Source organism: Trachinotus anak, unplaced genomic scaffold (genome assembly GCF_046630095.1).
Source record: "Trachinotus anak isolate AG129_WGS33_773 ecotype Australia unplaced genomic scaffold, CSIRO_AGI_Tana_v1 ptg000023l, whole genome shotgun sequence".
Lineage (NCBI taxonomy): Eukaryota > Metazoa > Chordata > Actinopteri > Carangiformes > Carangidae > Trachinotus > Trachinotus anak.
Genome location: NW_027273874.1, coordinates 7,461,592 through 7,475,478, shown reverse-complemented (window position 1 = coordinate 7,475,478; position 13,887 = coordinate 7,461,592). Strand labels below are relative to the sequence as shown.

The 13,887-nt window shown below is 41.2% G+C and overlaps 1 protein-coding gene and 3 non-coding genes across 12 annotated transcripts in view; 2 read left to right on the top strand and 2 right to left on the bottom strand.

The window, feature by feature from the left end:
* dysf (dysferlin, limb girdle muscular dystrophy 2B (autosomal recessive)) overlaps nucleotides 1-13,887 on the top strand; it is a 78,678-nt gene that overhangs the window by 1,083 nt on the left and 63,708 nt on the right. For 6 of the 9 annotated variants that reach the window (XM_071460067.1, XM_071460075.1, XM_071460070.1 and 3 more), the window contains exons 2-7: nucleotides 7,415-7,470; nucleotides 7,793-7,884; nucleotides 10,246-10,351; nucleotides 12,625-12,748; nucleotides 12,888-13,144; nucleotides 13,619-13,747. In XM_071460067.1, coding sequence (XP_071316168.1) covers nucleotides 7,415-7,470; nucleotides 7,793-7,884; nucleotides 10,246-10,351; nucleotides 12,625-12,748; nucleotides 12,888-13,144; nucleotides 13,619-13,747 — 764 coding nt within the window. Of the gene's footprint in view, nucleotides 1-2,344; nucleotides 3,067-7,414; nucleotides 7,471-7,792; nucleotides 7,885-10,245; nucleotides 10,352-12,624; nucleotides 12,749-12,887; nucleotides 13,145-13,618; nucleotides 13,748-13,887 lie in introns of those variants that run through there. The other 3 variants (XM_071460074.1, XM_071460072.1, XM_071460069.1) reach the window with 2 other exon arrangements.
* On the bottom strand, nucleotides 8,937-9,008 carry trnap-ugg (transfer RNA proline (anticodon UGG)). Its single transcript has one exon. It is a non-coding gene; the product is annotated as a tRNA-Pro (tRNA).
* trnal-aag (transfer RNA leucine (anticodon AAG)) lies at nucleotides 9,862-9,933 on the bottom strand. The gene has a single exon. It is a non-coding gene; the product is annotated as a tRNA-Leu (tRNA).
* Nucleotides 12,215-12,286, top strand: trnap-agg (transfer RNA proline (anticodon AGG)). The gene has a single exon. It is a non-coding gene; the product is annotated as a tRNA-Pro (tRNA).

Below are 13,887 nucleotides of genomic sequence, written 5' to 3'. Positions count from 1 at the left end.
CAGAGCCCAGTTTATGCAAAGAAGAAACTGAGTTTTCTAACTTAGAGTAAGTGTGTCATGAACTCATGACATTTTGTCAACGCTGCTGCACAAAAGTTTCCCTGTGTGATGTAGGCCAGTGCCTCCAGTGTGTCAACACACACACACACACACACACAACCTGCTGGAATGAATCAAATCAGTGACACTAGCTGATATATTTCAGGAACAAGGTCTTATTTACAGTGTGATACCCTGACCACCGCTCATTAATAATTAACGAGAAGTGGACAATAATGCTCTGAGCTGTGTCCTGACACACGAGACAAAGACTCTTCTCTGCTGCTGCTTCACTGGGACCAGAGCTGATGAATCACGGTGAAAACATCACTGAATCTCTCCAGCAGGTTTTTCCAGCCTCTCCTCACAGGCTGAGACCTGATCTATGATCTGTTTTAAAGCTGAACGCTGCCTCTGCTGCGTCTGCTCTGAAAAACTGCTGCATCACTTCTGCTACTCTGAGCTCATTACAGTTAAAGGCTGTGTTAAAGAGAAAAGGCCAGTCCGCAGATTAGGTTATTCTGATTATCTCTGTTATTTCTGCGAGATCTGTACCTCTCCAATCAAAAATGCAAAATGAAAGACTAAATTATTTCTTGTTTTTTTTTTTGCTGCCTTTGTGAACCCTATATCTGCCTCATCATTCCTCTGCAGCCTTCAAACCTCCTCCATCATTCCTTCCTCAGCCATATGCTTCCTAACATTCAGTTTTCTCTTTAATCTAAGTCCAGTTTCAGCAGCTTCTCACCTCTGACAAGGACAAAACCATAATGAATAGTTTTTAAATAAATTGCATTACCTGCAGTGATTGATATTAAAACTCTTAACAAATTGATCAACTTATTAAGTTAATATAGGAGCCAGTTCAGAAGGTGCACGGCATCCGTTTAGCTCTGGTCGTCATGTGCTGCGGGCCGGGTTCATGGGGTCATCGCACATACAGCAGAGATAATTGGTTTTAAAACCTAAAGCACAGATGAGACCGAAACTTGACCCTTGTGAAAATCAGTTTTCTTCAAACATGAAACATGAAGTGGACAAACCCGCTGAACTTTTGTTTGAAAACCACGGTCGGGATTTCCAAAGTTATGATCCTCATGTGTCAGTGTGATGTGTATTATATGACGCACAATATATCCAAACTGCCCGTGTGATGTAAGGCTACAAACTGTTCATAAACTTAACAAACCTGTGAGAGTGAGGTGAGGTGAAAGATACGGGAACAAAGCACCTCAGATGTGTTTACAATCGGCACACTGTCAGACATTTTTAAACCACAGCGCCTCTCCACATCCAGGTTTCCCTCGACCAGCAGACACAGACATGCAACAGATTTCATGTCATAACAATAGAAATAACAGAGAAACAGTCAGTTACGTTTTAAATTTATTCATAAAGTGTCAGTTAATGATGAAAATTTGACACAAATCACAAGAACGACAGATTTTCCTGGTTCCTACTTTCTAATAAACCAGCCAACAGGTTCTAACTAAAAAAAACTTTATATATATATATATATATATATATATATATATATATATAAAAACAATTTACTAATAGATAACCAAGATTTATAACTGCTTTATTACTATATAGAAAGGACAAAACCCAGTACAACAGACTTTTTTAAAAACTTGTCAATCCATAATTTGTTAATATTGCTGATTTATAACTGACATATTAAACATTAATAAATTATTTATTAACATGATTAAAGTCATGAGTTACAATTTAGAAACCTTTTTAAAAAGGGTGATATATTAGAAAGTGGAATAGATTTTTTTGGGGTGTGTACGCCCTGGGTTATGTCTGCAGGTGGCACCCTCTCACTGAGCATGTGCAGCTGTTCATGCAGCTGTGTGTGTGACCTCATTGCCCTGAAGGATGACTCGGCTTTTTGAATTCTTAAAATCTTAAAATGTGCTTCGGGGAAACCGAGACACAATCAGTGACAGATCTTCAAATCCCACGAATGTTTTCAGATTCAAGGAAAACACGTTTAAGTTTTGGAGGTTTTGATGTTTCAAACTTCAGCTCTCTCACACAGAAGAAAAACTCAAGATTTGTTGACCGGACTTGATCTTGATCGACATATCAGGCTTCAGGGACCGTTTAGTCCTCAGTTATGTCTTTCCTCTGTAAGAGGAAAGTAAAACCCTGCGAGTCCCTGAAAAGTCCTTGAATTTGATGCCCAAGTTGAGTGTGGGGTCCTGCACTAGTTTAAAAAGTCTTAAAGAGTTTAAATCAGTCCACAGAATATAAAACAGAGATTGGCCAAGTAAAAAAGAATGGAGAGAGGTGGAGTGAGGTAGAGAATTCACTGACAAATGTAGGAAACATAGGGAAACAACCAGGAGACAGGAGAGGAAAAGAGCACAGGAAATGTTGAGATTTCCTCTGGATGTGAGGTGTATGTGAGCTCCCAACATGCTCCTCTTTCCCTGCGAGCGCGCCAGAGGGAGTCAGACAGAGAGAGAAGCCGCTTTGTCGAGACACATCTCCTCTTGAGAAAAAGAGCTTTTATTTTGTAGTTTTGGACATTGACAGATGCTGTGAGACTAAACAGGAAACAATCTGTGGATAATTTGTTTTTGCGATGCTGGGACTTTTCCATTTTGCCAAACAAGGACTTAAGCTACTGATGAGATTTGAAAAAACAACCTAGAATTGGACTTAACTTGATGAAAGAGTTGGTTTCAAGCAGTTGATATCGGGGTTTTTTTCAAGCACATATTTCTCTTTTTTGACTGAGAAGTGCTTCTCTTTCACTTTTACTCCCTGCCTCCTCTCTTGCCACCGGTTGGGCACATTGGCTGTTTTCACAGTCAAAGCTCCTCTGGTCATGTAACCAACCATTCCTCTGGGCCTGGATCTCACCTGGTGGAGCGAATCACCTGAGCGAGTCATTTTAGCCCCGCAGGTTTCAGGCTTTGGACTCAGCTGAGGTTTCAGCCATGTTACGTTGCGTTCTTCAGCGGGCCAACAACCTGAGACACTCTGACCCCCTGGCTAGTGTCACCTTCAGAGGTAAGAGGATCATGGGAGATTCAGATCAGTAGTTGGATCATACAAAGCATCGTTGTAGAAAATAACGTTTCCCATGGCAACGGTTGTCATCTGTCCTTTGGACCAATCAGCTTCTATAAATTTAGCTGAATTGATTATAGTGATGTGAATGACAATGGTGGTGCATTTGGAACCGTCCTGCCAACAGGCTGTAGCTCTTTCCACCAGGTGGGAGAAATCGTCAGGGTCAGAAATTCCTGATATAAACTCAGATTTACAAGTTGGGGGCCAGTCAGGGGTCTGAAGGATATGACATCAAGAAATATCATATTAAATGTTCAAATCACAGCTGAGTCTTAGCAACGTCTAACATCGTTGGCTCTCAACACTTCAGGCCCCCTGGAGAACACTACTGTGCTGGGATAAGAGATTTCTTATCAAAAAATAATTGTGATTTCAGTTTGACACGAGTATGAGTCCAAGATTAAAGTCTGAAGTGTGAGTTAGAGAGTACAAATGGTGGAAAGTTGCCTCCAAGTAAGCATCATGGTTTAACTTCACTGAGGGGATGCCAAATGGCGCACGGTGAAGGTGACCTGGCTACTGGCTTCAGCAGCTGTCTGTTTTTCCATCAGTTTGTTGTTGTACTTTCCATGAGTCAGTGTCTGCCTTTTTAATAAGGTGAGCTCTACTCTTAACTTCCTGCCTTTGTCCGAGCACGGTTTCCTGGTGCCATCACACACAAGCTTGTGTGACTTGTGGGAACCCTCTCACGTCGACCTTAACGTAAACCAAATTCTACTCGTAGTCTTAAAATCAAGTCTTAAGTCAAGAGAGGACAGTATGAAAAAAAATGTTCTCTCTCTCTTGAGGTCAAAGACACCAACCTGCAGCAGATTCTCCAGCATTGAAAGATTTCCACCCCAGAGGCCCCAAATCTTAGGTTCACTCTCTGGATCTACGTAGTTTATGGCAAATTCTAAGCAAATCTCAAGTTTGATAGGTCCTCTTGTGGCCCTGGTCTTCTAGAGACACCCACTGTCAAAATCTAGTTTTCAGACCGTAACTGTATTTGTTCATATTAAGCCCAGTTGATGCTGTAAAGTTATGTTTTATGAAATTGCTTCCCTGTGCTGTTTCTCACGCAGTTAATACAGAAAACCTTTAAAAATTGATTGATATTTTTATAAAATCTAAGAAAATAACATCAATATCAAACGATCGACTAATTGATTAATCAACTAATGATTTCACCTCTGTATTACTGATTGATTTCTCGGTCTGGGGAAACAACAACAATTTTGCAAATGAGGTTCTGTGCGAGGTTTTAATCTGCCCATGTTCTTCAGATATTTTTCCTGTCTTGTTCTTTTGGTTTGGTCAGAATGATTTTCGTCAGCATCATAATTTACTATGACAGTATAACGTGTGGGAGTCATTCCAGCATCGTGAATTTGCCACTTTCCTTTCAGAAAATAATTTGCTTATCTTGCTGCACATCAGAATTAGATCCAGAGCTTTGATGAGTCATTTTTAGAGCCCTGTCTGTGCATCAGACATGGGACTTAAAGGTTCTTAACCATTGGGGCATTATGGGCAATGTAGGAAACCACTTAAGAAGAAGTCGATAAGGCAGATTGACAGGAATGTCACAAGACAAAAGACACAAGTTTGTGGCATTTTTCAGATTTTTCCAGCTGCTCTTGAGGTTGTTGGTGTTTCTGGGTTGCTTCAGGAATCTAGAGAAGAGAAAGAGAAGAGAGAGAGAGTTTCCTCCCCTCCTGACACACAGATACCATGTCCATTTATAGTAATTAGAGATGATAATAATCAGACAAGGAAGCTGTGGGAGGAGCGGGAGAAAAGTGTGTGTGAGTGACTGTGTGAGGAAGAAACGAACTGTTTGTGAAATTTTGTGCAAATAAATGTATAAAAAAGTGTTTCCGAATAATAGCAATGAATTGAGAGCGTTTGTATATAATGTATATTTGTATTTTTAGAGGATGTTTTTAATTTTCTTGGTGAAAGAGGCACCACAGACCTTCAGAGGCATTCCTCCCTTGAAGGAAGCTGGTTTGATTGGGACAACGCTTGATTTGATTGTGACTCATTACAGTGGTTTTGAATATTTTTGTGCAGGGGTGTGAATAATGTCTGGATATAAACTGAATTCATGGACCATGTGTGGATTTGACAAAGAGCTGTCATGATTGTTGATGCAGTCATTGATTATCTACTTTGTTCATTGAAATCGTGCTTTTGAGCTTGTTTGTCTGCTGCTAATGAAGCATGTGTGTATGTGATTAAATATGACAACATGTGCTTGTGTTTGTGTGCTGAAGGCAGGATTTCCGGTCCAAGTGTTGTTATTGGAACTCTGAGTGTTGTTCTTTGTCAAAACCAGAAATAAAAACTGGCAACCCTGCTACCCTGTCCTGTGCTAATTATAGCCCGGACACACTCACATACACACCACTCAGGCATTGTCCCATAACTGACAAATTCCTTGTTCTGAATCAAGACATTTGACCTGATAAATAAGTGATAAAGGTATAGGTGGAGGTAAAATACATTTTAATCTGTTATTTCCTACAAACTGGGCACAAATGCAGCAACACTCAGACTTGCAGCCCAGATCTAAACTTGGGTTTCCCATACGTGTTTCTCAGCCCTCGGGGTCACAGTCTGGTCTATTCTGGACTCATGACAGAACCTGTGCCAAGCTGAACCGAGCAGGAAGTCAACACTGTGCCACTTCTTGTCTCTGAGATGCTAATTCAAATATCAGCCCTTAGGACACACACGCAAATACAACATAACCTCCCAACCCCTCTGTGGAAGGGTGGAGGTATTTTTTAAGATACCTTCCAAGAACGGAGGTACACTTACGTAGGTATTTGTGTGTGTGTGGGTGAATTAGTGGGTGTGTTTGTGTTCTCACATTGGGTGATGACTGGGGAAAACAGGAAAGCAAACAACCTTTCTCTGGGTGTGTGTGTGGAGAGAAAGAATTTGTGTATGTGTGTTTTGGGTTGGGGTTGTGATGGTTGTGGTTAGCTCGTTTGATGTACACTATTCTACCACAATTCAACGCACAACAAAGATGGAGAAGCTGCTCACAGACGGAAAAACGAAATAAATTGTTGGTGATGATGCAACACTTTGTGAAGTTTAACTTTCATTTCCTGTTAATATAAAATACCAAAACATGTTGATATTTTAATACTCGCTGCTGGAACAGTGAACTGTGATAATTGTTGTTTAGTACACACTGTTGTGTGGATTTGGGACACAGCTTTAACCTAGTCCTGGTTTATATGTCCAGTGGTGATTCCATGGAATTAATCAGTATTTTCTAAAATCAGACAATAGTCATTGTCTGTGTTTCCTTTCATCTGGAAAGAACATTTCAACCTGTTTGTGTCTGCGTCTATTTCTCTTTTTGACTTCAAACCAAGTGGAAATGATGATAGTCGTCCCCAATGTGATAAATCACATTCTTCTGTGTTCGTTCTGTGTGTGTGTGTTTGTGTGTGTGTTCGTGTGATTGTGTGTGATAAAAGATCTTCAGTAGCTAAGGATAATCCCTGGCAGTTTATTAGTCCGTCTTACGCCCTGCATCCTGTCTGAGTGCCCAACAGCCAGGAAATCAGAGCTCAGAACTTCATGTTACAGGAAGCCACAGAAAGATAACACACACACACACACAGGCACAAACACAAAACCACACTATATCACAGAACTGTTATGTCAGAACACCACTGTGTGTGAAGTGTTAAGTGGTTTCTCCTCAGAGGTGTGGTTGGTTTGCTCCCAGGTCCCGACAGTTTGGTTTTGAGTTAACTAGAAATACCTTTAATTATCACTGTAATTAAGAAAATGTGTGTATGAGTTCACATTGTATTAACGGGTCTTGAAAAGTCTTGAAAAACGTTTTCTAACAGAAAAAAATCTTTAAAGTTATTAAAAATCCTTTCTTTCATTTACAAGAGTCTAAATTATATTTTATTGTGTTGACAGTCCACAAAGTCCAGTTCATGTTTAATTATTAATTAATTAACAGTATTATTAGGAATTATTATCACATACAGCTGGGACGTACTGACAAGAATCCGTACTAGTGTTCATTGATATGTTTCATATTGGAACAGGTATCAAATGTAACCAGGTGAACAGAGCAGAACTCCAGTATTCACCATTATCACATTAGCATCTAAACTAACAATCACACATCGTGGCTTCATAGCAAACAAAACAAGCTGTTAAGAGACTAAATACCTCACAGTTACCAGTGTTATGGCAACTCATGGACCCATGAAGTTTCATTGTTTGTTTTGTAATGTACTTTCTTTTCTACATCTTGCTTCAGGGTCCAAGAAGAAGACAAAGGTCATCAAAAACAACCCCAACCCTGTTTGGAACGAGGTACGTCCTGTTCACAACCACGAATCCATTATTTGCTGTTAAGACAACTGCAGGTCAAACACCTCCAGTACTCTTATTAAAGCTGTAATACAGAGGTTTTAATGCGAAAATACACTCAACTAATCAGCCTAAATCACAAAGCAGAGCTGTAATAGAGAGTCAGCAAAGTCCTCTCCACTGTGTACTTCCTGAGGACCCTTTCTGTTGGCGTTGTCTCAACCTCAGCACTGTGAAAGGGTTTTTTTTTTATTTGTTAAGATTTCATCCCACAAGATCCCACATTTTCATGCTGTCTTTGGTTTTCTGCTGGTCTCTCTGTCAGGGTTTTGAATGGGATCTGAAGGGGATTCCTCTGGACTCTGGAGCAGAGCTGCACTGTGTCGTCAAAGACCATGAGAAGATGGGAAGGAACAGGTACTGACCCACGTGTCAATATGTGCAGCTAGTGGCAGAAAAATACATGAATTACCTGCAAAGAAAAAATTGTACTGACCAAAATAATTATTGACACAGAGGTTCCTGTGGTTTGTGGAATTTGTAGAAGTCAAACTGAAAGTCATCAGTGATTCATATAAATAAGACCTGACTCAAGTGCTTCGATACAGATTTACATCTGTGGCTCTGAAGGCTAGTTTTAGTTCAATTTTTGACCCTGGTTTTCACTTTTTAAGAAGACAAACTGGAAAGTTATAATTTGAAATCAATTACATCATTTATATTCTGAATGTAGCTCTGCTTGTCCAGCTTTAGAATAGTGACCCTGTATCCTCGGGAATTCTCATCCAGCCAGGCAGCCATTCTTCCCATAGCTCCCACTTCAGGAATTGAGATAAGAACTGAGGCATTGTCAGACCAAGATGTTGTGAATGGATCGGACCAAACTCAGGGCACAGGCAGGCATGTGGGCTACGGTCCGCAGTTGTTTGTTTTGTGAAAACACCCCTTCAGATGGTTATTTTTGGGTCGTTCCGCTCCATCAAGATGTCAAACGTGTCCTTCGGAGGGGAAAGGGGGTAGGCTTGAAAGAATCAGGTCATCCTTTCACTGTGATCATTGTGTATTTATTCACTCGTATTTCCACCCATTCGCCCGACTGATGTGTTGACTGATTAATTGATTCATTCATCGGCCTCTTGTAGCACTGTCAGACCAGAGTGTGACCTCTGTGGAGTGTGACTGCATGAATTCACTACCATTGTTTGTTTATATTTGTTTGTACACTAGTTAATGGTGGTTTCAAAAGCACTTACACTTGTTTCTGCCTACAGCTCTACAGGTATTATTCTGTGCAGGTGATTATGTAGTTAACATTGACATAACAATGCTGCTTCTGTTTTCAGTAGTAAGTTGAGTCCAGGTAAAGGACCAGGGCCATTCTCGTTTTTTATCATTTGCATTAGTGGATTCTACTGATTTTCATTCAGCTTTAAAGACAAACCCTAAGCAATTGTTATATTTAAGAGGGTGGGCTTGTCCAGGATTTGAACCCAGGACCTCTTGCACCCAAAGCAAGAATCATACCCCTAGACCAACAAGCCACATAGGGCCAATAAACGGGCATGGTTTCTATGGCTTACTACATGTATATCTATATATAGCCTCATATATAATCTATAGTCCATTGAAGAGCCCTCCCCAGCCCATGTTGCACTCTAGTGGTTTCACATTGCGAAAGGCAGAGCATGTCACTCACCATGACTTCTATTCTGAACATTTAGATCAGGGGTCGGCCAAATTTTTCCTAACCTATTACATGTTGTGCCAGAACTTAATCAAATGATAATTTTAAGAAAGTGACTGATAAAAATGCAACTTAAATTTACTTAATTTTGTGGCCACAGTCAGATACATATGTTTGACTGACTCATTGGACTATTTTTCATATCACATCATATCTCTGCTATTTCAGAGGATTATCAAGCGAGCGACAGAACCTCTGGAAGTTCCGGTCAGATTTTTTCATAATAAAATCTAAAAGTTTGTTTGAACTATAGAATTGCAGGAAAAAAAACTTTTATTTTGTAGACAAATCGCTAAAGAGGAAGTGATTCTGTGGGTAACTGTTACTGCTATGACTGAGATCTATTGTTGAACTCAGCACTGCTCCTGATGTGTCATTCACTCTCAGCGTGGACAAAAGTATAATAATAAAATAATAAGCTTCTTCAGGTGGGAGGAGATTCTCTATTAGGACATTAGCTACAGTTTAATGTGAGAATGTCAGTTCAGTAATGTAAGATTTAAAGAAATCAGATTATCAAAGTAACCTGGAGCCAGATATAATTGTGGCCAGGCCATTGATTTAGATGTTAGTCTGTTACTCATGACATCATTGTTTTAATGGCAGCACAGAATCAGAGTAAGTCACTGGACTGCCAGATGGCAACATGAGGGCCCGTCTAGGATTTGAACCCGGGACCTCTCGCACCTTAAGCGAGAATCATACCCCTAGACCAACGAGCCACAAAGATGTAGTGCTCAGGCACAGTTTCCAGTCTGTGTGGCAAGTGAACAAAATCCCATTTGTATCTGCAGCTATTTGATTATTAAGTTTAATAGCATATGGGTGTCTGTGGTTCGGTGAGGGTCACAACACATGAGTAACTTGAGCCAGTACTAAAGTCAGTCCAGTTCTGTCATCTATCACTTCAGGTTTTTCATTAAACAGAAAAGCCTGTGTTTTCTCTGGGCCAAACACATGAGCTGTACTTGTGCCACCCAGAGGTGTTAAAGGCCCATTACAACACTGCAGCTCTCTGCTGTCTTCCTGTTCAGGTTCCTGGGGGAATGTCGGCTGGCTCTCAGAGACGTGCTCAACTCTCCCAGCCTGGCCGCCACCTTCACCATCTCCCTGCTGGACACCAAGAGAAACAACACTGGGGTGAGCGCACACACACACACACACACACACACACACACACACACACACACAGAGCACAGCACAGCACAGATTAATCTACAGCCTCATTGTATCACAAACCAATGACAAACCATTAATCACTCTGAGTTTCCTGTCTGGATCTTAAAATAGAGGAAGACATTCCTGAGTCAGAGCAGACTAACAACCTTAACCCCCCCAATCTGTTTCATTTTGAACATGATGCAGCTTCACACAGAAATCTCAACATTTAATTAAACATGTTTCTGCATCTTGAATAAAGAAAATCTTGCTTTGATCTCAGCAAACAAATAAAATGCAGGTTCACTGACTAAATGATGAATGAGATTGATTTTAGTTTTTATTCTGTTTCTGTCAAGAGGACCCTCAAACAGAAATCAAAGCATACATGTACACACACACACACACAGACACACCTTGGTGGACCACACCTAAAGTCCTCCTCTGTTTTTTAGCTGCAGATGAAATAGTGTTCTGTTTCCCATCCTTACTTCCTGAACCCAAAACAAAGTCTTCCTCTCAGTGTCAGAGTGGACTTGATTGATCACACACACAAACACACACACACACACACACACACACACACACACACACACAGAGTAAGTCTGAGGTGACGAGGTTGTGTGTGTGATGTACAGTTCAGTTACAGTTCACCAATGAAAGACTGAATTGAAGCCAAACATTTTCTTCCACCAGATCCAGGTAATTATCTGGATCTGCACCAAACTGCACAGACTCATAGATCTCATAAGTGTAAACACATTTGATATTTTACATCAAGATTCAAACTTTATTTCCTGAGAAACTGACAGTGTAAGAAAAAAGCCCCTGTGTCACAACGTTAAGGGAAACGATAAAACATTCCTGTTCCTGCCCACATCCCATCCCTCCACCGAGTTTGGCACAAATCGGTTCAGTACTTTTTGTGAAATCCTGCTAACAAATAAAAAAAACAACAAACAGAAACAGAAAAGGTAAAAATAAACCAGGTAACTACAACACAAAACTCTCAAATCTGTAGCATTTCAGACTTTAGATCTCTATTCATACAACTGTGGAATGAGCTTAATATTACATTCAGTTTATAGGAAAGCGTTACCATTAACTTCACCTTTTCATATTCTGTCAGTACATGAGAAATATGTACTGTGGAGCACCTGTATGTCATTATAAACCGGACGGCTCATATACCTGTGTTTACAGAAAGCTAACAGCTTATTGCTTTGGCTGCTTTTTCCTGTTTAAGGAAACTGCAGGAGCCTACACCTTCTCTTGGTCCACCACCCTGCTCTGCTCTTATCTTAATCACAGTGACATGAAGGAAACTCACTCTGCCACTCTGGAGGAACGGGACGCTGTGAAACTGCAACTCTTTGAATGGAGTATTAGTTAAAACATTCATGGGCTCATCTGGGATTTGAACCCTAAACCACTAACACCCAAAGTGATGATCATACCCCTTGACATTTGTGTCCAGCAGAACCTCAGTGGCACTGTGCCAGTTTCGTCGTGGTTTTAGTTCAAACTAAACAGAATAATTACCATGTGGGCCACGTGGAACCCAGGACCTCCTCCACCCTGAGCGAGAATCATACCCCTAGACCAACAAGTCCCACATACACCTACAAATATGATGAAGCCATTCACTTTGCCTGATTATATTCTAACAATTTCTATTGGATGTATGCTGTTAATCTGCCTAGAGACTGCTGGGAAAATGTGGGAGCAAAGGCTGCACCACATGTGGTTGTGTTTGAGGGCAGGGAAAAACTCTTGTATGTGATCCAGATTGTTGATTACAGGGTCACACAGAGTGGAAACCATGCTCAAGCAGTCTGTCCTCATGGCTCGTTGGTCTAGGGGTATGATTCTCGCTTAGGGTGCGAGAGGTCCCGGGTTCAAATCCCGGACGAGCCCTGATATGTTTTATGATTCCCCAGCTCATGACATTGAACAGGCACTTCCCTTATTTTATGGGCATCCTAAGTTGCAGCAGAGAAGAAGATGCCCTGACTCAAGCCATCCTACATTTCCCAAAATGCAACTTTGTAGCATCTTTCAAACTCCCAAAAATGAACCCTGTTGATTTTGTCAGGTCCTTATTTGTTTCAGATTTGACAAAGTTCCTTTAGAGCCTCTGACTACATTATACAGCTGTTTTCACAGTAGTAGTACTGAGTGGTACTTCATTGTGTGTTACTGTACACTGTATTTGTCGACTGATGAAGTAATATTGTGTTTTCTGTCTCTATCAGGCCACCCTGACCCTTCAGGTTTCCTACATCCCTCCTCCAGGAGCAGCTCCCATCTTCCAGCCTCCACCCCAGCCTGAGGCTCTTCCCCATAACAACCCCACTGTGGAGCTGGACACTGTCACAAGTAATATAAGCTGTCATGTAATCCATCAGTGCATCTATTCCTCTTTTCCTTTGGTCTCCATCCACCCAGTAGAATCAGACAGTAGAATTTGTGTTCGTCATATAGTGACTAGTTTCTATCAATCTTTCTGTCTGTGCAGTGATTTCTCTGGATACGTTGGGCGAGGAGGATACAGAGAGTATGATGATGCTGGAGCCCACAGAGGATCAGGGGCCTGATGACGGACGGTCCATGGTCATTGTAGGCCCTCAGGGGCCCCCGGGACGGGAGTCACCCACCACCCAGACACCCAAACGTTCGCCACCATCCTACAACACCCAAGGAGGGCTGAGGAAGAGGAGGAGAGGAGCCAGCAGTCAGTCCAAACCTCTGCCTAACAAACCACAGGACCTACAGGTGGGTTATTAGAGACTGTGGAGGCCACTGACGTTCACTGAACTCACTGTCATGCTCTGTAGGCTGTCGCATTCAAGCCATGATTTATTGCTAATAAGTGTGTCAAGAAAACCTTCCCCCCCACAATCACACCACCACCACCAGCCTGGACCGTTGATACGAGGCAGGTTGGGTCCAAGGATTCATGCTGCTGATGCCAAATTCTGAGCCCACCATCTGCTGCCTGAGCAGAAATCCTGATTCATCAGACAGTTTATATCATGGACCACGAGAAGAACCCAGACCAGAGACCTTAGAACACATTCTTAAGTGCTTAGTTTATTATGTTTCTTGCAGATAATTCATGTTTTTTTCTTTTTTATAAATACTGAGTTGTGAGAAGAGTCTGTATTTAATTTTTAGACCACACATATTCACTGAATTTCATCAAAATTTCCTTAATACACATTACTGCCCATCTATCTTCTTGTCCAGGTTCGTGTGCGGGTCATCGAGGCGCGACAGTTGCCAGGCATCAACATTAAGCCTGTTGTCAAGGTAACGGTAGCCGGGCAGACGAAGAGGACCCGCATCCGAAAAGGCAACAACCCATTCTTTGATGAGGTGAACAATTATTATCCATCACTGTCTGATTTCCTTCATAATCTAAACATTTTTCAATGAGGGGACAAGAAAAACCTTGATTTCGTCATTATTATTATTATTTTCTAGGTGCTTTATGTGTCAAATTCAAAATGTATTGA